A 26858-nucleotide genomic window follows, 5' to 3' on the forward strand; every position below is an offset into this window, starting at 1 on the left:
AAACAAACAAAAAAAAGAAATGACATTTCTTCACTCCCCACAAAGGAAGTCCTTTATAACAGCAAAAACCTGGTGCAGGGCCCAACCCAGGACCACACACAACTTGAGCTGTTCTCTACTTAGTCACCATGAACCTAGAACAGGATTCTCCAACACAACTTTCTAGAATGACAGCAACGTCCTCTAGATCTGCTGTCCAAGAGGGCAGCCACCACATGTGTACCCACCAAGCACTAGAAACCTGAGTTTCTCATTTTATTTTAACTAAATTAAAATCCACATGTGGCTGGAACCTGCGGATGGTGTGGATCTCAAAGTCTCCTTGAACTGTGTCTTCAAGACCTGGTGATTCTGAAGGACACAGACCCATCAGGATCCACCCACCAGAGGTCCCAAGGACTGTCCTGGAAGTTCCTCAGGGAGCAGACCCCACTGGGTCCAGAAAGAGCGCTCTTTCACGCGCCCCCTCTCTTTCTCTCTCTCTCCCTCCTTCTCCCTCCTGCCCTCCCTCTCTGTCCCCCTCCTCCCTCTCTCTCTTCTATCAGCACAAGTGTGTAGTACATAATGTTTATACTCCCTGTACAGAACTGGTGTGTGTACACAACACATCTTAATTCCTTTCCTCATCCCTTCCCCTCTCCTTCCCCCCCGCCTCCATCTCGTCATCCCCTTTCCCTTTGAAAGATGTGTCCCTCGTGCCTATTTCCCATCTTTCATTTCACTTCTTATTTATACTTTGGATTTCTCAGGCTAAGGAAACCATGTGATTTACACTCGTGTGAGTTGTATGCTGTGTGCTTTCCTACAATAAGAGGATAAGACGAAAGACACAGAAGACAGACGTGGAGCCCAGAGGCATGGACCCACAGGGCGCAGGCCACGTGACAACAGAGCAGGGACCAGAGTGAGGTCGCTCTGGCCAGCAGCCACCAGGAACTGGGAGAGCCTGGATCCGCTCTCCCCAGGAACCCCGGAAAAGCAGCAGGGCCCTGCTCTGCCCCCAAGCTCAGGCCCCCACGGCTGAGGCAGCTGGCCCAGGGCACGGACAGCCCCAGGGACCCGCAAGGGTGGACCCGGCCCGCAGCACCCCACTCTGCGCCCTGCGTGTCCTGCTCTGGGGCACACGCTGCGGCTTCCAGCCTAGCTCAAGTATTTTTTTCAAACGGCCGTCTCTAATTTCCACAAAGCATTTATTTTAATGCCTCCTCAGCCTCCTGTTTTAGAGTTAATTACACGGGCCCTGACCATAATCACAGCCGGCAAGGCCAGGCTTCCTTTCTGGGCGCAGATGAGCCAGAGTCCCTTGCCCGGGAGCCCAGCCTCTCCGCCTGGCCTGGTCCTACCCCACCCTTGGCGACTCTGCCCAGCCTGAGCTTCAGGAATCCCGCCTGGGGTTGTTCAGTGCCCACCCCGTGCACCCAGACCAGACATGGAAGACTTCTGGCATCCGCGTGACAGGCTGGGGAGAAAGGGCTGGTCGCTGGCTCTCAGCCCCTCCAGCCCCCTGGTACAGAGCGGGTGCTCACAGCCCAGCCCACTTCACAGGCTGTCCTTCACGAGGCCCCGCTTGTGTTTATTCATCCAATTTACACAAAGGGAAACTGAGGCAGCAAGCAGGAAGGACCTCCGCTTCCAACCAGAAGGTGGCAGATCCAGGACCAAACTCACTGCTTCAAAATAGGGCCCTGGCTGGGCCGGGGGTGGGGTGGGGCAGTGCCCAAGGCTGTACCCCCGGCAGCATCCAAATTCCTCAGTGCCCGTCTACGTCTACCTCCTCCCTCGTGCACGACCAGGGAATCCAAGGCCCCAGCGAAGAGGCAGGGACAGGCCAGCCCACATTCTGATTTCCGGCCCCTTCCGGCCCAACCAAGGTGGGGTCCCTTCGCTCCGCAAGGCCGCAGGGCCCAGGGAAACAGATGGCAGTGCCCTGGCTGCTAGGAGCCTCGCCATCCCAACAGCAGGGCCAGGCAGGTTCTAGAAAGGGACCTGAAGGTCTGGGGCAGACCCAGGCTGATTGATGGTAGGTGATGGTCTAGGACACCCCGGGAGGGTGACAGCCACCTGGTACCGGCCACACCACCCTGCTCAGGCCTCACCAAGCTGCTGGAGGCCATCTCGGCCACTGTCGGCCCCCCGGACCTGATCACACTGAAATCAGATTAGTGCCAGACACCAGGTCCCCACCAGGCTCCACCAGACGCCCAGCCCAGGCTGCTGCCCTGTGTCATCTGTCATTCAGCTTCAGAGGAACCTTGAGGTGGGAGGTGGCCAAGGCCCACCACAGCCACTTCTCTACGCGGCTGTAAAACCAAGTGCCCCTGTGAGGACGCCCTGCCCTGGGTCCCTGCCCCGCTCAGGACCACCCAGCAGGCTGGGAAGGACAACCTCAAGGGAGGGAGGGGCCCTAAAGCTGTGTGGACCCTCCTGCCACCCTCATGGGCTCTGGGCACTGCTAGGCGGGGCACAGGACAGGCTGCCCTGCCCTCTGGAGCTCAGTCCATGCGGGACGCTGACCAGCCTCAGGATGGAGTCAGGGGTGCAGAGGGGGAATCTGAGGCCCGGGAGGGGCTCCCTAGCTGGCCACGCAGCAGCTGGCTTCACCAGGGAATTGAGTTTGAACGCGGGTGGCTCAGGCAGGTGGGCACTGACCACGTGGACAGGATGCCGCTGTGCCCAGCCCCGCCACTTTGTTTTTAGTGCCACCCCTCACCCTGGCAGGCATGCAGGGCCACCACCCTGCCCCACGGCTTGACAGGCTGCCATCAGGTCAGGCCGGGTGCCCAGGTCACAGAGCAGTGGGCAGAGGGGAGGTCCTGTCCCATACGGACAGAGTGGCCGGTGCCTGGGGAGCCGGGGCCCCTCCAGCCCTTCGCCGTACGCACTGTGTGCACCTGGACATCTCATCCCCTCAGGGAGGCCTGTCCGGTCCCTTCCCATGCTGACCCCCGGGCATCGCACACACTGACTCACGACCGTCACAAAAGTCCAGCTGACTCGGGGTTTTCCAGAACTCAGGGGGCCAGGACAAGACCAACCCACTCCAGCTCCTCACAGCCACCCCGAGCTCTTACACAAGGATTCTCAAGGAACAGAGGAGGAGAAGGAGGTTGCCAGAGGTCCTGGGCCAGCCCGAGGCCGCTAGCAAGCTGTGTGCAGCAGAGCTGGTGCAGGTCTGGGCTGCTCCGCCCTCCGAGACCAGGTCGCCGACCTTTACGCTGCCCTCTGCGATCTGAGCAGAGAAGACGGGGGTTTTGTAAAGAAGGAAACAGAGGCAGGTGTGGCCATGCACACCTGTGACCCAGCTCTTGGGAGGCTGAGGCAGGGAACTTGCTGCACTTTCAAGGCCAGGCTGGGCTACATGGTGAGTTTCAGGCCAGCCTGGACTACAGAGCAAACTCGTCTCAAAACAAAACAAAGCAAAACAAAACAAACAAAACGTCTCTAGGAAAATCAAGCGGAAGCCCAGCCCTGCACAGAAACTAGGGCCAGTGCATTGGTGAACTTTGCATCCACCACCAATCCATCCCTGCAAGGGACTCTGATGCTGAGCCCCAGTGCGCAGACACGGAAACAGGCGAGAGGAGGAGGGTGCCCTACAGCCGTCGCCCAGGCCGGGCCCCCTCGGAAGTCCCCGGCTGCTGCATCAGGAGGCCACTTGGGGCTTGCTCCCCAGGGAGGGACGCCCCTGCCAGGCTCCAGAGACCCCTCCCTGACCATCGCTCCATCTGTGACACTCGTCACCAATGCGCAAGGCTCCATCAGTCGACCGACCCGCCCATCTCAGCCCCGACCATCTCGGCACCCCCTGCACGTGGCCACATTCCAGCTTGCCTCCACGGCAGGCACAGCTACCAATGACAGCCTGGTGGCTGCAGGCTGTGCCCTGCACTAGCTCCTACTGGACAACCTCTGGGCCTCCCTGGGCCTCAGTTTCTCCATCTATAAAATGGGCAGGAAGAACTCTACCCTCTCCACAATGCGGGGCCCCTTCCCTGAAGACAAGAAGGGACCCTTGAGGCTGAGACACTGCAGTCAGCCAGGTACCTGGGACACCCCCCAACTATCCGCTCACAGTCATTCCAGTAGGACACTGGGGAGACGGGCCCGCCCCATCTGCCCCAACACAGAGCTGGACACCAACCCAGGAGGGGTAGTGCAGCAGCACTCAGGCTCTGAGAATAGAGTCTCTCTCCTAAACTCAGCTACCCCTGAGCACCAGGACCCCCACATCCTGCCGTCAGGCTCTCCAGAGGCTCCAGTGCGTGCCAGGGACACAGGGAGCCCCTCAGGACTTCCACAGCTTAACTAACGCAGATCGAAAGCGGTCCTCGCGCTTCCGGCTGGGGCGGCGCTGGCTGCCCGGGGCAGCTGCCGAGTCGAGTCATGCTGATCGGAACTCCAACTGGCAGCAGAGGATGTCTTTGATCAATAAAAAATGGGAAAGCGAATTAATGTCTTGTTTTATTTATGCCACGCTCCTTCCAACAACCATTTAAAACAGCGCTGTTACCATTTAATAGGTGCAGCTTGTCAGAACAGATCAAATTTGGGGCCCGCAGGGTGGACGCGCGGATGACCTTGGGTGACAAGCTGGCCAGACGTGCCACAGCACGAACCCTGGGCCCGCTTGCTCCCCCCGGGTCCAAAACACCCCGCACAAAAGAGCAGCACCCGCAAACAGACAAACAGACCCCCACAAAGCACCCCTGGCTGTCCCTGACGTCTACCAACAACTCGTTTCCCCAGCAACAGGGACTGCACGGGGCGTCTGTGGCGAGCGCCCCTCACTGCCCAGATGGTGACCCTCACTTCCGGATCCTTCTCTGCCAAAAGCGTGCAGACAGTGGGACTGGTGTGGCCGTAACTGCACCAACCCACTGGCTGGCCAAGCTCAGACAAGGAAACTGAGGCTCTCAGGAGCGCAGATCTGCTCAACTCTGCGGCCCCTGTGGTCACCCACGCATACACAGCTGGGCTTCCCACGCTGTCCCCAGGGCTGCAGTGACAGCACCAGGCCCGCAGAGACGTTCTGATGGCCGAGCTCCCGGGAAGAATCCGACCCAGCTCCTGCCACCTTCTGCTGCAGGCAGACAGTGATCTGTGCAGTGTTGGGACTCGATTATGTCCAGACGATTTAACAGGAACACGTCCTCCGCTCGGGCCCGCTTCCTCGCGGCGCATGCAGTGGGGACGAGGTGCCAGCCGGGTGTATAATGGACCCGGCCGCCTGTGTGCAAGGCTGGGAGGCTGGGCTGGGCCACTCCTCCTCCAGGAGCCGGGAGCCAGGCCAGGCTTCCCGTGTGCCTGCCCGCCGAGGTCTTCCAGGGCCAGGCAGCATCCCCACTGCCTGGCTGGCCCAGCCTGGTGGCAGGAACGGCCAGGGCCACAGTGTGCTTGTCTCCTGACGCTGTACAGGTCGCAGCCGCATCATCTAGCTCATCCCCATCCCCCATGACGCAGCTCCCGAGCAGTCTCCCATCCTCCCCTGCAGGTGGAGGGCCAGCCTGGGGACCACCCGGATCCCCTGTACTGAGGGAGGACTCAGGTGAACCCAGGGTATGCTCCAGTCCTGAAGGGAGCCCAGCCTGGAGCCCAGGCAGGAAAAGGAGGAAGGGGCCCAGCCACTGGGGTGCACACAGAGCAGGGCATGTCCCAGCCTGCCGGTGCCTCTGTCTCTCTGATCCCCGCTCTTCCGGCTGGATGGCACCCTGCACCCACCTGTCCATGCTGCCCGGCCCAGGGAGCATCGAGCCCATCCTGGAAAGGTGCCCTCCAGACAAGACTGAGAAAATGGACTCAAACGCATGGCCTGGCTGGGATCCTTCCTGCCCCCTCAGGGCACCCTGACCCTCTGCCACCCTCTGGTCACCTGAGGTGGCCAGAGCTCTGGACGCTGCAGACTCCGCATGCTCTGGGGCTCCACGTGCACCTTTAGTGGCCTGGATGCTGCTCCATACCCTGCTTCCCAATCTCTGCTCTTTCAGCAGTGTGCCCCCCGCCACCCCACCTCCCCGCCCCCACCTTCCACAGGGCTCTCACTGGGCCACCTGCTCACCCCGCTCCAGATGGCACTGTGAAAGGAGAGGCGACTTCCCAGGCGATGCAAGGAGTGGCTCAGCTGGCTGCCTGGGGGCAGGGCCCTGGCGACATGGGTTTGACAGGTCCGATTCCAGAGCCAAGAGCCTAAACTCCAGCCCGCACCACAAATCCCAGGGTGTCCCCCAGAAAGCAACCAGAGCAACAGTGCCTGTGGCTGCTGGTCCCCACAGAGCCCAGACGTGCCCAGCTGAGAAGTCAAGCTCCCTGTCGAAGGGAGCCACAGAGCCAGACCCGTCCCACGCCACCAGAAGACGACTCTCCGTCCTCTCTGTCAAGCTCTGCCTCTTTGGCACTCGGGACAGATCCCCCGAAAAGCTCCCAGTTGGACATGAGGGGGCAGGCGGGTAGCAGGCGACATCGACGGCTCTCAGCTCGAGTCCCCGTCAGTCAGTCCACAGCCAACAGACACCGAGCAGGTCTGCCACGGGCTCCAAGGACACAGAGCACAGGTCCGGCTCTGAATCTGCTCTCCCTGAAAAGCCACCCTGGAAGACCTGCTCAGCAGTGGCTAATGGCTTACTTGAGACTGGGGGATAGAGAGGCCCGGGGTGTCTGCACTGGAAGGTCAGGGCCAAAGCAAAGATTTTCTGCAAAGCTGGCAGGAAATTGCTTTTCTAGTCTCTCCCTAGACCCAGCTTCCCTGAGCCACTTCTGAACGCCGGTGGGTTGTTAGCTCTACGCCCCTTCCTGCCCTGCCTCGCTGCCACAGCTCTCACCGGCGGCGCCACCCCTGCAGCAGTGAAGCCACAACGCAGGACCCACCAGCCACCCAGACCCACAAGCCCAACCATGAAATTGCTCCTTGTCCCAGACACTTCATCTTCTCCGTCTCTCCTCCCCCTCTGGAAAGTGGCCTCCAAGGTCACAGCATGGTCCTCCAAGCACACCTGCCAGACCCTGGATGCCCCAGCTCCACACAGAGCTGGGCACAGCACCTCAGCTTACACTCACAGTGGTTCCTCCTGCCTCAGCCTCCCAAGTACTGGGATTACAGGCATGTGTCACCACGTCCTGCCCAAGGCTTGTCATTAACCTTTCCTGCTGAGCTGAAAATACAGGAGAAACATAATTGCAGCAGGGAGCCCCAGGCAGAGGGGCAAACTCCGGCCCCACCTGGAGACCACCTGAGCAGTGCTGGGTGACTTCTCACTCTGGAAGGGCCCTGTGCTCCCTCCCCACACCAAGTCAGAGCCACTGCTGGAGACACTGGATGTACCCTAGAGACCCCATCCTGAGCCCCTGGGGACACCTCCAAAGTCCCCATCTGCAGGAGGCAGCCCTGGCTGGACCCTTGGGGGCCAGAGGCCAGCAGCAGCCTCCTCTGTACCCCAGCAGTCCATGTGGTCCAGGGACCTGCTTGGCTCAGACACCTGGGCCCCCCACGCCCACTCAGTTTCCTCCCTGCAGTCAGTGGTAGCAATTCCCACAGACATCCCTGCCATCCTTGGCGGCCACTGACTGGAAATGTCCCAAAGGCCCCTGTGCTAAGGATTGTCCCCAGCACAGCACAATGGGGAGGTGGGACCTTTAAAAGGCGGGGCCTAGCAGGAGGAAGTGGGTGTGTCCTGGGAGGAGACAGTGACCCCACCCCCTGCACTTCTTCCTGTCTTTTCTTGGGCCCTGTGCAGGAAGTGAGCAGCTTATGTCACTGGGCATAGGGGGTGTGGAGACAAATGACAGGGATCCCCAGCTCCAGAGGCAGAGTCCGGACAAGGGCCTCCAGGCTGCAGCACTCCCCTCTCCTTGGCTCCTGAAGCAGACTCAGATGCTGGGTGGGACCCCTGCCCATGACCTCACCAACACCCAACCACACGGAAGGCCACCTCAATGCCATCGCACTCACCCCACGGAAGGAATCAAGAGTGGCGAGGAGAAACTGAGGCAAGAGTCCTGCGGAGTCCCTGGCCTCTGTCCCAGCCCTCTGCCACCCATACTACCGGCAGGTTCCCCACGGCACCCTGACCGGGCGCCCGAGCTGTGATGGCCACACTAGGGTGCTCACTGAAGGGTTTTTGGCTCCAGGCCCCACCCAGGGCTCTTCAGGGAGCAGAGTCCCCAGGACCCCCGGGTGGATGGGGAAGTCGGGAAGCCTGTGAGGACCACAGCCCCCGGGGACACGACAGGGTTCAGCCCCAGTTAGACCCCTGAATTGGGGGAGTGCTCAGGGTCGGGGCGGGGGCCCAACCAGCTGTCACACCAAACAATGGTTCAAGTCCCAAATCTGCCCTTGCCACACTGTCCCTAGGAGAGTTCCTGCCCAGTGGCCACCCAGGCCACCTGACCCACAGGACCATCACTGGCCCAGGGGCTAGAACTGGGAGGCAGAGGGGCCCTCCCATCACTGCCCACAGGTGACAGCTCACCACACGGCTTGGGACGTGCACCAACCATACCAAGGGACGTAAAACTTTGTTCTCCAAGGCACAGCATGGCTGTGCTCATGAGGAGCCCGCCACATTGGCAAGGCCACACGGGCACCGAGTGGGCACGCATGCACACTGCTGGGGGGGTGCCCGCTGCGGGCAGTGTTGCACGCAGACATGTGCACGTGTGTGTTACAAGCACTAAAGCCAAGCAGATGCGTTGGCTGGTGGACAAGGCCGCAGAGCCTGACTGGACTCCACACAGGCAGGGCAAGGTGTAAACGCAGTTCTTCCACTTCTCAAACACTGCAGTTTCATCTCCCCGTTATCTGTGTGCCGTACATGCAAGTTTAGCACAGCAGACGCCCGCCCCCTGCTGCAGATGGATACCCCTCCAATTAGAAAGGGGGCACTATTAGAAAGGGGGTCCTGATCCTTCACTTGCGCGGCCCATCTTATGTTACCTGGGGTGCCACTGTGCTCTCCCAGCCTGAGGAATCTTTCACAGCCTTATGTGGGGAAGGGCCTTTGATCCCACAGCCAGAGGTCTGAGGTCAGCGGACCACACCGTGAGGACTCTCGAGAGTCCTCCTCGACCCTCGTCTGCTGCTCTCCTGCCCAACTCACACAAAGGTCAGGAACCAGTGGGGCAGAGGCCACAGGACAGAACCCTGTGCCCAGGACGGCTTCACCAGAGCCTCAGTTTCCCCATCCAGGGCCCTGGAGTTCTGGGGAGGAGGGAGGACAGGAGGACTTCCTGCCAAGGTGAGGTAGTCTACACTTGATAAACCAGGCCCTGGATGGCCTCACCCACGCCCTGCCACCCAGTGGCCCTGGCCTGAAGACCTCAGACCTCCGGGTCCCTGCTTCTTTCTGGAGCAGCAGCAAACCCAGCCCTGGGTGGGAAGCAGGGGGGCTGGGGGACTCTGCCCCTCCACTGCTGAGTTGCTCCTTGTAGCATGGCTTCTGGCATTTCCTAAAAGCCGTGTCCACTTTGGGCTGGGTGTGGGCTGAGCGGGTCCCTGATCAAGCGTGGAAACAGCCCTCGGCCTGAGACCCGCCTTCTTCCCCACAGAGGACCAACTGAGAAGCTGGAAATTCCAGTTACACCAGCGCAGGGCAGCAGGGATGTGGGGAGGGGGCTCTGGGCTGGGGGGCCAAGAGGGTCTGCAGCTGCTGGGGACATGGGAGGGGCACGCTGCCACCTGCCGCCTCACCTGCCTGGCTCTTCACCTGCCTGGCTCCTGCCAAGGCTGCCTGCAGTGTCTCTGCTTTCTCTCCTGCCCTGCAGGGACAGCCAGGTGGGGACACCGAGGCCCAGCCTGGCACTCACGCCTGTTCCTCTACAGAGAAGAAAGGGGCCTGAGACGCAGCCCATGGGATAAACTTTGTCTCTTCCTCCTAATATAGGAGCCAGCACTCCTGTAAGGGGGAGCAGAACCTTCAGAACCAAAGAGCCCCCCACAGTGTGGCCAGCCACAGTCCCGGAGGGGAAGGACATGCCGGAGGGTCACTAGATCTCGCCCTCTAGGCCCCACCCAGGCGCCAGGCGTTCGAAGTTTCACTTCTGCAAAGGCGCCAGGCTGCACAAGGGCCAGCTCCTCACAGAGGGCCTTTCCCACGAGGCAGCTCTGGGTGGGTGGCTCCTTCCAGCTCAGAGAAGGGAGAGGAGGAGGAAGAGGAGAGCAAAGAGGAGGGGAGCAGGGAGGAGAAGAGAGAAGTGGAAGGCCAGGCAGGGGACCCAGGAAGTCACCCCTGCAGGCAGAGTAAGCATGGGAGGCACCTGGGTCCCCTGGACACACATCAGCCAGCATGGGTGGGGAGGCAGGTGCTGTGCCCCTCAGCTTCCCTGACACAAGATGTGACTGTCACCACCCAAGGGCCTCTGGCTCCATCAAGGGCAAGTGGCGGGGCCAGAGGCCCTTGGGGCCAACTCCGCCACCTCATCCATCATGCATCCTTCACTCCTCCACCCAACCCGTGTCAGCCCTGCTGCCAGGCGCTGGGTCGAAGGGCCCTTGTCACAGCCCCAGGAAGGGAAGGGGAGGGAGCAGGGAAAAGGGGAGGGAGGAGAGGGGGAGGGAAGGAGAGAAGCAGAGGGGAAACAGAAGGGGGAGGGGAGGAGGGGAGGGCAGGGGGAGGGAAGGGGGAGGGAAGAAAAGGGAGGGGAGGAAACCAGGGAGCAGAGCGTCACCAGCCTGGCCCCAGGTGTTATTTTCGGAGGACAGCAGCTTGGGGAAGTGAGAAGGCAGCAGAGCGAGCCAGGACAACCTGGGGGGCACAGAACTCGGGGCAGAGCTCCCCTCAGAGAGACAGGGAGAAAGCAGTGCAGCCGGAGACCCAGGAGCCGCAGCCACTGAGCCCACCAAGGCCCTCCCCAGCAGGCTGGAGCGGCACTCGAAGCTGGGTCAAGCCTGTCACCCCCTTCCCACAAGGGCCCAGGCGCCCCCAGAGCAGCTGGACAAAAGGAGGAAGCTCTACTTTGTACTCCCGAACCCCCAAAGAACAACATCCACATCCAACCCCCGGAACCTCAGATAGGGACCTTGCTGGGACGGGGCCTCGCAGATGGGCCGGAGGCCCGGCTGGAGAGGAGGTCATGGGCCAGGGCTGGGATGGGCTGGGCCATCAAGCACCGTCTTCCTAAGGGACAGACAGGAGGACACAGGAGAGGCCACCTGAGGACACGGGAAGAGGCCGGAGCAGAAGAGGCACAGGGCCTCTCGCGGGAGGAAGGGCGGCCGGGCGCACACCTGCGAGGACAGAGCCGTGTTACTTTAAACCAAACCAAAGGTTTGTTTCATTTACTGCAGCTGCCATAGGCCTCAGCACAGGGACAGCTGGGGAACACGGACGCCCCTGGCCTATGACTGGGGCAGAATGTCCTCACACCAGACGCCCTGCAAACCCCACGGGGCTCCGAGCACCCTTGCCGCGGGGACCCTGGTAGCCGGAAGTCTGAACTTGCAGTCATGGCCCAGTCCCTGCCAAGGAGCCTGGGGGAGCCGCTTGCAGACTCGCAGGACCCCACCAGAGCCTGACACCCGCAGGCTCACCCCAAATGCCACAGAGGGCCTCTGACGCCCTCAAGGCTGCAAACATGTGTCCCCAAGGCCTCTCCCAGAACAGCGGCTCTGCTCGGGTGGCCTGGCAAACTAGCCCTGAGCAGGAAGCCAGGCCCTCATCTGCCAGAGGAAACCAGAGCGGACAGCCACACTCCCGTGCACCGGGCCGGCCCACGCCTGCCAACAGAGGAGGCCGATGGAGGGAGTGTCTGGGAGCAGGGCGGGGCTTCTTCCCCCAGGGCAGCCAGCCTGTGGGGTGCCGCCTGGCCAGCACAACCTTCCTGGCCAGCACAACCTTCGTGAACCCAGAGGAGGGGGAGGGGCAGCTGCAGGCTGATCAAGAAGCCGATCGGCTGTGCCTGGCCAGGGACTGGGGCCGGTCGGGACCGGCCAATGGGGTACCAGGAAGAGCACGGGGCTGGAGCAGAAGCGGGGACCTGCAGGGGCTCCAGGACAGGAGGCAGGCTGAGCTGGGGTCACAGGCCCTCCTGCCTCTCTGTGGACGTGTGCACGGAAGTCCAGGTGAACCTGGGGACCCGTGAGACCTGGCCGAGGCCACGGTCACCTCCCCACCCTTCTCAATGTGCTCTGCAGAGGGCGCTGCTGACCTGCTGCAGCTGGTCACCTCCACTTCCTCGCTAAGTGTCCCTAAGAGCAAGTCACCCCTGGCCCACTGAATGTTACACCTCGGGCCCTCTGACCAGGGTCTCCAGGGGAGCGCTGCGGCCATCACAGGAGACAGGCCGGGCAGCTCTCACACAGCCAGGGTCCCTCAACGCGGGAGCCACGGCTCTGCACGCGGGAGCCACGGCTCTATACTGGCAGCCTCTGGGAACCTGAGACTCCAGACAGCGGGGCGCCCCTGCCACTCCCTCCCCTTCCTTCTCCGGGGCTGTACACCCGCCCCCACCTTCTGGATACAGGGCCCAAGGGCTGGCTGAGGAGAGAGCTGGCCGTGAGATCTCAGCAAGGGCTGTGTGGCCAGAACAAGGCATCCACACAGGCTGGCTGACCACCAGGAGCAGAAGAACCCACACTGCTGGCACCCTCCAGACCTAGACCTCTCGGAAACCCCACTGTGAGCCCCACCCACTCCCCAGGCCCCACCCCGACTTCCTACCCCATGAGGGTCCCTGCCTGGACCTAAGCATTGTCCCTCCCTCCTCGGTCCTGGGGACACCCCACCTGAGCATTTCTCAGCCACCGCCACCCCACTGGACAGCCTCATGGAAGCCAGAGGCCAGGCGGAGGGAAGGGCCACACACAGAAGTACCAGCTCCCCTATAACCCTAGGGAACAGCTGGGAGCACAGCCTCACTCAGGCAGAGGGACAAGAAAGGGACCCCAGGGGCCGACAGAGCTGGGGGAGCAGGCTGGTCCTCCAGGACACAAGGACAGTGAGCAGGCAGGTAGGACACCCAGAAGACAAAGCCCGTGCAACCTGTCCTCAGGAGCCAGGCCATCTCCAGGGCCTGCATGGATGAGCTCCAGGTTGGAGTCAGCCGTCAGAGCCTGCCCTTGCCACCCGCAGTGTTTCTCGTGTCTACCCCCACAGGGGGCCGGGACAGGCCTCCACAATAGGAGGGCTACGGACACCCACCACAAGCGGCTGCTTCTGGAACTCCAGGTGCCAGCAGCCACTCAACACCAGAGTGTGAAATGTCCCATTTCATCACAGCCAAGGTTCGTTCATCAGATGTGAGGCAGGCATGACTTAGGCACACAGAGAACCTGCCTGTAAAACTCCCATGGCCCTGGTGACACAGCTCCAAGACACACTTGATTTCAGACACATCTGTAGGCATCCGCTTCCCCATCGCTAGCACACAATACCTGATACAACTCACAGGAGTAGAGGTTTAATTAGTTTCACAGTTTCAGGGGGTTCAGTCCATGGCAGGCCAACCCCAGAGCAGGAACATGGCAAAGAGTGTGGTGGAACAAAGGTATTTAGTTCATGGCAACCAGTGCCAAAGAGGAAGGAGCCAGGGACCAGACATAGACGCCCCCAAGGCCACACCTCCATGACCCACCCACACACACCCAGAAGTATGCTCCGCCAACCCTGAGTGGACCCCAAAGTGTCAAGTTGACCTTCCACCCTGTCACCGTGCCTGAACATGGAAGACACACTATCGTAGAATGGGTAAAATCGGGTACACAGGAAGATGCAAGGGCTGGGTGTGAAGAGAGGGACAGTTGGTTCCCACATATTAAATATGGCACAGCCCCTGACCTACAAATAAACGAGACATGGCAAGTAATTGCCAAGAGCCGTCCTTCAGGTGGTAAGAGGACTCAAAAGCTTAAAAGTATATGAAGGTACGTGCACAACAATATATACACATATGCATGCACACGTGTATAATTTAGTGTGCCTGTTTTTATGATGAATTATATAAAAGTACATTTTAAATGATCACAAGAAAACCAAAACCCACAAAAAGTACGAGATTCAAAGACTCAGTTCTGCAGAGGAGGAGAGAAGTACGCAGGGCCAGGCCCAGTTGGGGTTCACTCCAGGGGGCACCAGGGTAGGACAATGGCCCGAGTCAGACCATGAGGATGTCCACCATGCAGCTGGGGCCTGGGCTCAAGATTCAGCCTCGTCCCCAGGCCTCAGCCAACGCTCCTAGCCAGGAAATTGACGAGGTTAGCACAGGAGTCTCAATCGAACCACTGCGAGATCGTTTCCCGATTAAAGCTTTACTGAATCAATAGCAATTAAAGGAGGCCTCAAAAATCAACCTAAGCTTTTGCTGTTGGCTGCCAAGGGAGAGAATACGATGAATGCCAGGAGGGAGCACCACGAACCCTGTGGGAGACACTCATGGACGCCCCCTTCCAGAATTTGCTCCGCAAGAGGGTGCTGAGCTTGGTCACCCAGGCTGGGGTCAGCATCACAGCCTCCCAGGCCACTCACCACCTACCCCCAAGTCCAGCAAACCTGCACACCAACCACGGTCCATGCCACGAAGACAGGAAAGCAGCTGAAAGCTCAGAGCCTGACAGGTGCCCATCAGCACACAGCCCACACCCCGCGCCAGGTCCCCATCACCCACGTCCAGCCCATCAGGGGCCAAACGCTCTCCTGCCCTCCTGTCTGTCTCTGACCACTCCCTCTGCCCCTCGTCATGACCCCCAGAGCACATCCATCTCCCCCGGGGCCTCCCAGACTCCCCTCTCGCCTGCCCCACAGACCAGAGCACATCGTGTTCTCACCACGCCTATGGCTCCGGGTGCTGCATGCCCATCACCCACTGTTCTGCCTCCTGCCTCCTTCAAGACCGAGGCCCTGCTTCCTGTCACCTCCCACAGGCATGCAGAGGGGTCTGCACCCCTGCCTCAGCACCCACCACCTCTGCAGCGCCGGGCCTCCACCCTCCCTGCCTGCACGCCTTCCCCTCCGCCAAAGTCTGCAGGGTCCTCCAGGAACAGAGCTCCAGGGCTCACCCACTAGTCCTTGCCCAAGCTGTACCCAGCAGAGTTGGACAGCGCTGGCCATGGCACCACACAGCCAACTGCAAAGATGGAAACCGTGCCTGCCAAGCCCCAAAATGCATGTCACACAAAGAGCCACCTCCAAAGCAAAGGACAGGACCCGGCCACCAGGGCTGCAGCCACACGGCCCAAGGCCCTCCAGCCCTCAGCTTGTCCCATGCAGCCCCTCCTCCAGGGCAGCCGTAAAGAAGCCTGTCCACAAGTACACACGGCCATGGCTACGGTGGCCCTGACCCCTGCAACAAGGCGCCCCCCTCTCCTTGAAAGAGGACACTCAACTGCGGCCATCTGGTCCCTTAGACGCGGGCAGAGCTGCAGACACGGGCAGCCTCACACCTCACAACCCACCCCGACTCCGGCCAGCCAGACATGGAAGTAGGTGTCCTGGGGAAGAGGAAGATGCAACCACTCCAGACCCCCATCCTCTCAGGGACGGCCCCCTACTCCTCCCTGCGCTGGCGACAACTACAGCCCCTTCTCCCTGGGCCCCACCAGCTAACAGATGTTTCGTTCAAGCAGCTAAATTACCACGAAATACACCCAAAGAGACGACAGGCCGATCCCTCCCAAGGTTTATTTGCATGAGCAGGGAGTGGTGTGAAGACCGACATTCTATCTTCCCTTTTGTGAAAAAAATTTTTATTACACACACGAGTTCAGAAAAAAAGACAGTAGTTGCCAGCACATGAATTATGGATGGCAATGTTTAGATGGGTACAAATCCTGGCATTCCAGGAGCCGACTGGCGCCTCACAAGACAGGGCACTAAGGCTGCAGGGTGGAGGCCAGCCCACCTTCTCCCAGGGATGCTCTGAGCACTGGGGCTCGGTGTCCAGAGCTGTCGAAAGGAGGGCCGTGACTGCTGCTCTGAGGGGCTGCCTCGATACAAGGGGCCCTGTGCCTGGCCCAGTCTAACTAACTGTGACTATATCAGCATCCCAGGGGCAGCTGGCCCACAAGGCGTGACAGGTGACATCCTTAGGCCCAAGGACCCCAGAGGGGGCCAGGCCCTCCTGGCCACACCCCTCCAGCATGAACTGTGCCAGAACCTGCTGTCTGCCTGCCCACCCTCTGGCAGCATCCTTGTGCCAGCCGGTATGTCCCAGGCCACAGAGGACAGAGCCATAGGAAGGCTGAGGCCCAAAGCCACACCACCAGGGGAGGCGACACATGGCTGTGATGCACTGGCAGTGACACGCAGGCCTCTGGTACGAGCTGTTTCCCACGCTACCAGGAATAACCACTCCTGCATGTGGGACCCAACACACAGGCCAGATGCAGCCCAGGACCCAGGCCGTAGCCACAGTCCCAGCTGGCAACATCACACACCATGCCCAGGCCACCTGGGTCTTGACTCTGGGTGGAGGTGGCTAGGCTTGTCCCCAACATCAAAGGTGGCTCCCCATCCTAAAACAAGGTCCTTAGAAGGGGGCAGAACTGCAGGAAAATGGGTCCCTCAGAGCCTGTGAGCCATGCATGCCCCCAAACCACCAGAAGAAGGTAGGGCGGCTCCACCCAGATTTACAAGACGGTTTCCACCCTTCAGCGCAGTGTGGAGGAACCAGGCCCAGTCTCCTGACCCCGGAGTCCACCGTGACTCATCTACACTCCTGACACCCCCACACACTCAGCCGGGAAACCAGTTGAGGCTGCACAGGCCAGCCAGATCACCTCACACGTGCAAACATGCGCACACATGCACACACACTGTGCAGGGGAGGCTCCCGCCCAGCTTCACGCAGGAACACGGCTCATCCTCCGGTGCACAGGAGTGCTGCTCATCCGTGCTCAAGAAGTCCGCCAGCGCCACCGCCCAACGCCAAGACATCCCCGGTGCTGTGTCCTTAGCCCGCATCCTTATTAAAAGCAGACACTCAGCGCTGTGCTGTCTCCCAGCCACCAGCACAGCTGGAACACGCCCTCTGCGGGAGCCGCTAAAATCAGGACCTGTCAACAGAGCTCGCAGCCGGCTCGGGGCGGCGGCAGGGCAGGGCGGCAGAACTTCCCAGAGAAAATCAGAGCCAGACTCGGAGGCCTGGGTTACGCTTCCAGGAAGAGAAAGCCCACTTCAGACAGCCTCACCTAAGTGACACCTCTGTTATAGCTGAGGCCACTGGGACCCAGACGTGGAGTAGGTGACCCCAGAGCTCTGTGCCACCAAGCCAGTGTTCCTTCATCTCAAGCTGAGCCGGCCCAGGTGAGGGGCTCTGCCCTGCCACCACCTGGGAAGTGCCAGGTCAAAGAGGAAGCAGAAGGGATGTCTGGGAAGCTGATCCTGGGGCGGCAAAGGAAACCCACAGGGACCCCAGATAGCTCAGCCCCGGCCCAAGCAAGACTGTGGACAGCACATGGAGGGCACGTAGCCAGGGGGTACTGGGACGAGTCCCCCAGTGCCCAGAGGCACAGAACCCCAGGACCCATCCTTAAAGACCTGGTCCTGCCTGGTCCAGCACCCAGCATGCCTACACCATCACCCGCTGCACCCCAATACTGCTGTGAGCCACAGACACCACGGTCAGCCCAGGAACCTCGGAGAAGACACCCAGCGAGTCCGTGGCAGGAAAAGGGGCAGGGACCCCCTGCCCACCCACCCACCCCCAAGCAGCCCTGCACCATGCTGGGGTCTTGCCTGGGAAGGCTGCCTAGGTGCCAAAGCCACCCCACCCCACATCACAGGCAGGAAGGAAGCCCCAGGGCTTCCAGGGCCCAGGGCAGAGGTGCCCTGTACATACCTAGTCCCTTCTCCCCATCCCAGCAACAGGGTACAGGAAGCCCCAAACGCCCAGCACAAGGCCAGGTCCCAAGACAGGGCAGGTGAGACTCTTGCAGTCCTGCCAGAGGGACAGAGACACCAAAGACCAAGAGGCGGGGCCCCCAGGGTCCTGCTGGGCGGACTGCAAATAAGGAGCAGCTGGGCAGAGGGTACAGCAAGACGAGGACGGGGAGACCAGGAGAGGGGGCCGGCCAGGGCCCAAGGCAGCCAGGACGGCGGGGGCTGGGGGCACGCCCCACCCTGCGCGCCTGTCTTTCAAGTCTCAGTTAAAAAGCCACTTCCTGCCCCCTGCAGCAGCTCCTATGCAGGGTGAACCTGTGCCTTGGTCACTCACAGGTCCCGCAGCCTCTTCCCAAGGCATGGGGAACCCCTCCCCGGCCGTACCATGGTACATTCAGAAGTCCCCCAAGTCTTCAGTGAGCCTGCACGCCAGAGTGAGGGTGTGGAGGGGAAATACCAGCTGCACTCTTGCGGGGGGCGCACCCACCATGGAGCCCTTCCCCCCGGCCAGGGCACAAAGACACGCCGCAGGGCAGCCGAGAGATGGTGAGGCAGACTTGAACCCAGCCCAAGTCTCCACTCGGGAATGTGAAGCCGGCGTCCCCCTGCCCGACTGCACAAGGCTGGGTCCAGGACGGACAGTGGGTCCCCAGACGTCTGCCTGGGCACACTCCGCCCAAGTGGGAGGGAGGGCGGACGTGGCGCGGCCTTCGGAACCGGCAGAGGATGTTGACAGGCGGGAAGACAGCAAGTGCTCAGGGGACTTCCTCGAGCACAGCCGGGATCCCACCGGAGCGCTGGAGTCCGAGCTGGAGTCGGAGCCGCGGGCAGGACAAGCACACAGCGCATACAACAGAGACTCGGCCACCAACCGGCAGGAGGCCAGCGCTGGGGAGGCTCTGCTGGAACGGCAGCCCCGGCCTCTTCCTCTCTCCTTTCTCCCACCTCCCCTTCCAGAAAGTCAGCCACATGCAGACGCCCACTTCTCTGGCCCGGTGCCCAGCGGCAGGTGCTCCACCAACAGGGCAAGGAGACGGCAGACAGAGGAGGCAGAACAGGCCGGCAAGCCGCCCGGTTCCTCCTCCGGGCCCCGGCCCTGTCTCCCACCCTGCTCACTCCCATACAATGGGACCAAGGCTTCGTGTTTTGCTGACTGGGGAACAAGGAAGTGACCTGAGCTCCCAGGGCAAGAGACGAGCCCTGGCTGGGAGAGCCCCCGATCCCACCGAGCCCTGGGACCTTTGTCCACCCCTTGCTGTCTCTCCCCACATCCAGGGACCAGATCAGAGCCCCCTAACCCAGGGCCTGTCTGGAAAACAAACCTTCCCAAGACAGACCCGGGAGCCTTTGCCAGCCAAGAGCCCCGAGACCGAGGCTCAGGCACATCTGTCCCCAGGAGCCATCGCCTGCCCCAACATCAGAGAAGCAGTCGCTCCCCTACCCATTTGCTGCTGACCCTGGGGAATGGCCACCACCTCCATCTCCCCCTCGTCTTCCTCCTCTCCCTCCTCCCCCCCTCCTCCCTCTCCTCCTCTTCCCTCTCCTCCTCCTCCTCCAGTAGTCACCCAAGGCTCCAGGGCTTCCAGGCCAGCATGCCCAGGGCTGCCACAGCCCTGACCCATCAACATCAAAGCCTGTGGCCCTGTCTCCCACCTGCCCCGCCCCACCCCAGAGCCTTTGCTTAGAAGCAGCAGAGCAAGGGTACAAGGGCCCTTCATTGGATGTCCCCAGCAAAGTATCTCTGGCATGCCCCAGCCCCCTCGACCCTGGCGTGACACCTCAGGTGCCCAGTGCCATCTCAGACTGAAGTGTGGCCAGGATCCTGCCTCTCCTGTGGGGCAAGAAGCCTCCTGCTGACAGGTGGGAGGGACAGGGACAGGGACAAGGACAGAGCCCTCCTTGTGTGCCCTGAGGCATGGGCAGCCAGTGGGGCAGGGGGTGAGGTGAAGGGGAGCAGCTGCTGCTGGGTCCTCGATTCCAGATGCCACAGGAGGGAAGCTAGGGCCACGTCTACCTGTAAGAGTGACCGGCCACGCCAGGCCTGGGGACAGTTGCAGGGTCCTGAGACACAGAGACACCTTTCCACCCCAAATCCTCCTGACAGCTTTGGGGTAGCCACGGTCATCTCAGGTAGGGAGACTGAGGTCAGGGGACCCTGTCAACCGAGGGCAGCCAAGTAGCCAGGTGGCCTGCCACGCCATTCAGGCAACTCACTGTGGCTAATATCTCTGAGGACCTATCTGTGGCCAGAGTCCCAGGCACACTGGGGAGGGGCGAGCTCGTCAGAGGGGCTCTTCACCCAAGAACAAAGCCTTGCTCTTTGCTCTCCTCTCTCCGACACTTCCTGTTTGCCCAGCCCGACCTGAGATAAACACAGACAATGGGAGCCCTCCCGGCAACCAGAGCTGGCGAAGGGGTGGGAAAGCTCCCCGGGACAGGCCTGGAGGCAGAGGGCTGCAGGAGCCAGGCACAAAGAAAGGGCAAGGGCGTTCAGGAGGGGCCCAAGGCCAGGGGCTGGCATCGGGAAACCCCAGGGTGCGGGAGACAGGGACGGGGGAACCCTGCAGAGCAGGGGGCGCCTGAGGCAGGGGTGACCAGCTGGGGTCAGAGTCACATGCAGCGTGCAGCTGAGCACAGACATTCACTGCAAGGAGAGGTCAGCCTGGGACAGCCTGCAGGGCCCACCGCAGAGTTTTGCAGTGCCTGCTGCTTGGATCCCTACAGCCCTGAACATCCTGCAAGCCAAAATGGTCTTTACGTTTTTAAATGATTGGAGGGCAAAGAAACAACATCGCGTGACGTGAGAACTCCGTGAAACTCAGAACTCTCCCCACACAGGGTTTCCAGGCAGCAGGCCGGCCCTGCGCACAGAGCTCTGGGGGCTTCCCCCACCCCAAGGGCCGATGGAGGATGCCACAGGCTGCCTGCACCACAGAACCCAGGGTTTCCTCCCCAGCTCTGCAGAGGCAGGTGCGGGAGAGGACCGGACTCAAAGCCGGGGTGGAGGGAGGCCGGGCGTGGGAATACAGCTAACCGCAGCTCTGCCACACGGACTAGGCCCCCAGCACTGCCCCAGCCCAGATAGCCCACCGACAGCCTGAGCCAGGGAGAGCTAGGTGGCCAGGACAAACAGTGTCTCCAAACCAGGGCAGCCCGAGGCCCAGCCTGGGACTCAGTGGCCTTCTAGAAGGTGAGCAGCCCCCGAAGGTCCTGCTTCCAGTTCTACAAAGCCCAAACTGTGACAGCTCGCTGCCATACCCAGCCTCCTCGGATCCATCCTGGCCCAGGCCCCGGGCAGGCTCTCCTGGCCGATCCCCAAAGCACGGTCAATGCCAGGCTCTGCCCTCCGGAACCGGGAAGACTCCACACGCGGGCTCCTCTGTCACCCAGACCAGGGCCTTGGGACCCCCTACTCGTTGCTGGCACCTACCCTTCCAGGCAGCTCCTATGGCAGCTGCCACACCCAGCTAGGGAGAAACGTGGACACTGGGAAATTGGGGTCCCTCATTTTCATTATTGACCCCAAAGGAGCCTCTTCAAACAGGTTTCTTAATCACCTTCCCCTCATGAAATTATACCACAGGAATGTACTTGTGTTTTGTACTGAACACAGTACGTTTGTGCTCTTCCTGTAAAAAGAGTGAGATCTCTATGCTCCCTGCCTGCAAAGATCTTATGCTGGGCGTAGTGCTGCATGCCTGTAATCCCGGCACTGGGGAGGCTGAGGCAGGAGGATCACCTCCAGTTCAAAGCCGGCCTGGACCACATAGTGAGTTCAAGGCCAGCCTGCACTAAACAGCAAGACCCTGTCTCCAAAAAAAAAAAAAAATCTGATTTTCACCACTTTGAGACTTGAGACTCCATTGGTTAAATAAAAATCAGTATTATATATTTTTACTTTTTAAATATGACCACTAGAATTTTTTTTCTTTTTTGGCAGCAATGAGAATTGAGCTCAGGCCCTCACACATGCCAGGCAAGTGTTCTACCACTGAGCTACAGCCCTGGCCCCTTTTTATTTGTTTTTTAACTTCACAAAAGGATCTCAGTTGCTCAGTTGCCCTCAAACTTGTGATCCTCCTGCCTCAGCCTCCCAAGTAGCTGAAATTACAGGTATGAGTCACCACACTTGGCCCCCAAATTTTTAAAGATAGATACAGCCACATTATATTTCTATTTGGCAGCACTGATATGAATGAGAGACAAGCATACTCGTGATATGTGTGGACACATGTTACAGACACATCCGTGTGTGCACACTCAGACACATATACACCCATTCCCGGCATGACACCGAGAGGGCCTGGAACCCCAGGAGCCCTGAGCACCCCTCAACCAACCTTGGTGGCCCCCTCCACTACCAAGCAAGCAGTACTCGTGGGAGAAACAGCCAGTTCCCAAGCTGGGACAAAGGCAAACAGGAGGAGAACCTGGAACATCTTGGGTCAGAGGTCAGCAAGGGCCAGGAGGTGCGGAAGGGGCCGGACAGTGGCCCGGGCAGGTCCCACCGGCCAGCCCGGAGGTGACTGCGCCTGAGATAAATGAAGACAGTCACATATCGTGCCCATGGAATAAAACAGGAAACACAGTCCCAACTGGGATGGGAAGAAAGTAAAAAAGGAAGGAGGAGGGAAGGGGATGAGGGAGAGAGCGGAGGAGGGAGGAGGGAAGGGCGATCGGATGGGAGACAGGGACTGACGCAGGTCAAAGTGCCTGAAGACTCGTGTTATGGGCGGGCGGAACACAGTCAGGCAGTGGCGAAGTCTGGCCAAATCCATCTTCCCCGAGAAATTAAACTCAGCGTCCCAGCAATGAGACAAATCTAACTCTTGGGCCACCTGCTGGGGTCCAAGGAAAAGGACAGGCGCAGCACGGGCCCTCCCCGCAGGCGAAGGCCTGAATCTGATCACAGAGCAGCGCCTGGGTTCCTCCACAACCCCAAGGGGGCACACGCTACAACGAAGAGTCCGTGACCTTCCGCAGTGTCAAGGTCACAAAAATCAAGAAAGGCAGAGCAAGGCTGAAGGGAAACAAGGGAGCAGCAGGATGACCAGAAACCTCGGGTTACCTATTGCTACCCACGCTGGATTCTGATGGCTGAGCCGCCCTCACAGGGGCAAACGCCCTTGTCTGCAGGCAACATGCGCCTCATTTGGGTGCAGGCAACATGCGCCTCATTTGGGTGCAGGGCATGCAGCCACCAACTTACCGGCAAATGGCTCAAGAGAAAGTTATCTGTATGAGAACTTTGCTAAAAGCCCAAGCTGTCTGCAAATTAAAAAAAAAAAAAAAAAACTACCGCCAAAAAGGTTCCTCGCTGCCCCGAGAATGGGCCTTCCTTTGTCTCCCCCGCGCCCCAGAACCCCTACATCACGAACTTTGGCCAACAGGGAGCCGCCCACTTGCACTGAGCCACTCTCTGTCCCCAACAGCTGTCCTCTGGTCGCCCTCTGGGTGGGCCTAGGCAGGGGCTCAGGAGCTCTCCCTGGAAGGAAGGAACAGAGGGATGGGAGAACGCCCCACACAGCAAGGCCAGACTCTGCGGGAACCCACGGAGGGCAACCACAGCGGGCATAGCACCCTTCTTGCTTGCTCCCAGGTCTCGAGCTCACCACAGCGCGAGCGGTAGGTGGTGTGTGTGACGGGACAAGGCCTGTAAAGGGCAACGCTAGAGATGTGCACCCGGAGTATGTAGAGCCCAAAAAGGAGGCCTGGGAAAGAAACGGGAGGAGGTCTCCTGGAGGAGGGGCCCCGAGCTGGCTCCCCGTGGAGAACCAGGATGAAGCAGGCAGACCTCTCCGACAGGGCACTGCACTTGATGGACAATGATGGAAAAGAGACACAAAAGGGGGCAAAAGAGGCAGGCTGGAGGGTGAGCCACAGGATAAGCTATGAGCCCAGGCTGCTCTGCTGTGTCCCTGCAGAGAAGCCACCAGGGTTCAGTGGAAGAAGGACACCAGGGTGACGTGGGCATGACCGAGCTGGCTGTCCCCTGAAGCGGCCACCACGGAGAAAACTCGAGGCTGGCTGCTGGCATGGGCACCCCTGACACGCTGGGCCTTTCTTAGGATCAGCAGATTGTGGCCACCCCCAATTAGTTTAATTAAGCCCAAGGTGGCTTCCAGGCACTTTGAACAAATAAAGCGCATCCTGCTGGCTCCAGGAGGGCACAACAAAGCAGGTAAAGGGGGCCTCTCCGTGACCATCTCCGGGTACCCAGGCCTGAGCACAGCAGCTGCTCAGTAACAGCACGTTATCAGGCTCCTTTAGGCCATTTACCCAGCTGAGATAAACTCAAAGCGGGAGGGGAACTCCAAATCCTCAGAAAACAGGATGTCGCTGTGGAAGCCGTGTGGCGTTCTAGCAGGTAACACACAGTGGGCCTCGGAGCCGGACGGATCACTGTGCACCACCACAGCAGGGAGAAAGGGACAGCCAGGTGTGCCCCAGAGAGGGCCCCCGCAGAGCATCCACACGCCCCTCCCACCCCAGCCACCCCGGGAAACAGGCAGGAACCACGCAAGACCAAAAGTCAGAAAGCCAGCAGGGCGAGACACAGCTCGGGAAGGCTCCTGAAGTCGGGATTTATTTAAACATCCCAGTGGCCCCTCTGTTAGTTTTGCCACTTACTACCAGGGTGAGCGAGGGCAAGCCACTCAAACTCTCAGCACTTTAACTGTCCCACGTGCAAATCAGGGTGGTACCTCCTGTGGGATCCTGCAGCGTCCTGGCCGCACAGGTGAGAAGGCAGCTGTGTTTTCCTTGTGCCCCACCCACAGTGGACAGAGATGACATCTGACACCTGCCCTCCCCTCAAAGAAACGTGGGTTTCCTACATGGCCAAGGGCAGCCAGCCAGAGAGGCGTGAGCTCCCGCGGCCGGCTCCGTGCAGCCTTCTGCGGCCCAGGAAGTTGTTCGTCTTGTTGTGAGTGTGCACGTAGGGTCATCTGGCCCACCCTGGTCACCTGCTGCTGTTCCTGAGCTGGCAAGGAGTTACAAAGACCAATGGGACTGACTCCGCCCTCCGCGAAGACAAGAGGACCGAGGACGAGGTCAGGCCTTAGCCACAAGGGTGGCATCCAGTGTCCCTGCACCCAGTGTGTCAGCACCCAGTGTCCAGGTGAGGGCCCCAACCTTTTGACTGCGCCAAGAACACTGGGAGCCTTCCCTAAGCAAACCACAGCTACAAGGTGGACTGCAGCTGTCATCTCTACAGGCGGGAAACTGAGGCCCTGAACATGCTGCCTACAGGATGGGCCTTAACAGCCAGCATTCAGTTGATGACAGCATGTGGTCCCACGATCCCACGCCCATCTGAGTCTCCCTAGCCCCCTAGCACCGCTATCCTGGGGCCAGGCTGGGGGCTCAAGGGGACCCTGTTGGTGCCAGGACTGCTGATTGCTGCCACCTCAGAGGTCTCTGGCTGGAACTTCTAGCGCAGGGACTGATCTGAGCCTCCTGCCACAGCCAGGGTCCCTCCTCCTCTCCTCCTCCTCATCCTCTCCTCCTCCTCCTCCCCTCCTCCTTCTCCCCTCACAAACCCCAGCTGGGAGGGGTAGCAGGAGAACTCCCCCAGGCCAGGCTGAGCTCCTCCCAACCTCCACCCACCCCGGCCTCTGTCGGCCCCAGCCTCCTTGCAGTCAGTGCCCAGCTGTGCCACGGGCAGCCGCCCTCGCTCCAGCCACAGTAGGATGAGTCTTTCCAGCTGTGAGCACACACCAGAGAAGCATGCAGAGCTCCGCCGAGGCACTCTGACCCCAGGCTGTCACCGAGACTCTGCAGGCAAGCACTGAGGCCCTGCAGGCTCCCTCTCAGGGGTGGGCCTGAGCCCTGGAGTATTGGCCCTTTTCGGGGCGCCTCTCTCCTTCCCCCGCAGGGCTCCCCTTTGTCATCCACCCTGGAGCAGGGCCCTAACCGCCCAGGAAGGCAGACACCAAGAAGGGCAGAGGCTAGTGCGGCTAGAACTGCAGGATCCAGGGTGACTCACTTCATACTCGAAGTCCACAAGAATGGCCGCTGTCCACTCGGGCTTGCCCTGGGTGCTGGGACAGGGGTCACCTACCCGGCGGGCAGGGAGCACCTCGCCATACTGGCTGGGCTGGGACTGGGGTGACCCCCCTTTGCCTTCCGGGATCCCTTCAAAGCGCGCTGGGCAGGAGCCCACGAGCCACGATTCCACTTAACTCTCACCCAAGTTCCCTTTAAAGGGCCAAGAAAAGCAGCTGCGGCCAGCGGAGCGGACATTTTCCTCCCTGGCCCTGCGGCCACCGCGTGCCTCTGCAGCGACAAAGGCCACACTTAAGGAAGCGCTGGGGACTCCCCACGGGGGTGGCTCGCCCCCAGCCCTGGCCAGAAGGGGGCGAGACCCAGCCGGGGGCGGCGCCCTGCCCCCCCCAGCACCCCCTGGCCGAAGACCCCGCCCCGCCCGGCCCCTTCCGCGCGCCCCGGCGTGGGCGCTGTGCGAGCTCCGCTCGGTCCCCGCCGGCTCGGCCCACTAGGGGCGAAGCCCGTGGCCACCAGAGCGGGGGGCCCCCCGGGACGCGAAGGACACTGGAGGGGCCAAGCGTGCGGGCCCAGAAGGGGGCGCAGTGCCGGGCGCGCCCCGGGCCGGAGTCACTGTCCACGCCCGGAGGCGCAGGCCGGGAAGCCCGCAGGCTACGGACCCAGGGGACTTTGCCCAACTTCGTGCCACCGGCGTCGCCGCTCGAGAAGCCGGCCCAAGCCCAGGCACCCCATCTCCCGCGCTCCTGCCTCCCGTGAGTCCCCAGCTGGCCCCCGCGCTCCGGCCCGCGCACCGACCCTCACCTGGGACATCTGCGGCCGGAAGTTGATGTCCTTGAGGTCGATGGAGCCGGGGGACAGGTTGTGCAGCAGCTGGCACAGCAGGACTCCGTCGCGCAGCGCCTGCGCCAGGTCGAAGACCACGGCCGAGGGCCACACGACCCGGTGGTTGGGCGGCAGAACCTTGCAGTCGATGAGCCAGCGGCCGCACTGCCGCCACTGCTCCATGGCGCGCGGGCGGCGGCTCAGCGCTGCGCTCCGGCCCGAGTGCGGCGG

General features: G+C 60.9%; 1 protein-coding gene across 2 annotated transcripts in view; it reads right to left on the reverse strand.

Annotated features, from left to right (window-relative positions):
* Vav2 (vav 2 guanine nucleotide exchange factor) overlaps positions 1-26858 on the reverse strand; it is a gene marked incomplete at its 5' end in the record, with an annotated part of 136079 nt that extends 109221 nt beyond the window's left edge. For both annotated transcript variants that reach the window (XM_005408460.2, XM_005408459.2), the window contains 1 exon segment: positions 26607-26858. In XM_005408460.2, coding sequence (XP_005408517.1) covers positions 26607-26810 — 204 coding nt within the window.

This window comes from Chinchilla lanigera, unplaced genomic scaffold, assembly GCF_000276665.1.
Source record: "Chinchilla lanigera isolate Chin_1 unplaced genomic scaffold, ChiLan1.0 scaffold00112, whole genome shotgun sequence".
Taxonomy (NCBI): domain Eukaryota; kingdom Metazoa; phylum Chordata; class Mammalia; order Rodentia; family Chinchillidae; genus Chinchilla; species Chinchilla lanigera.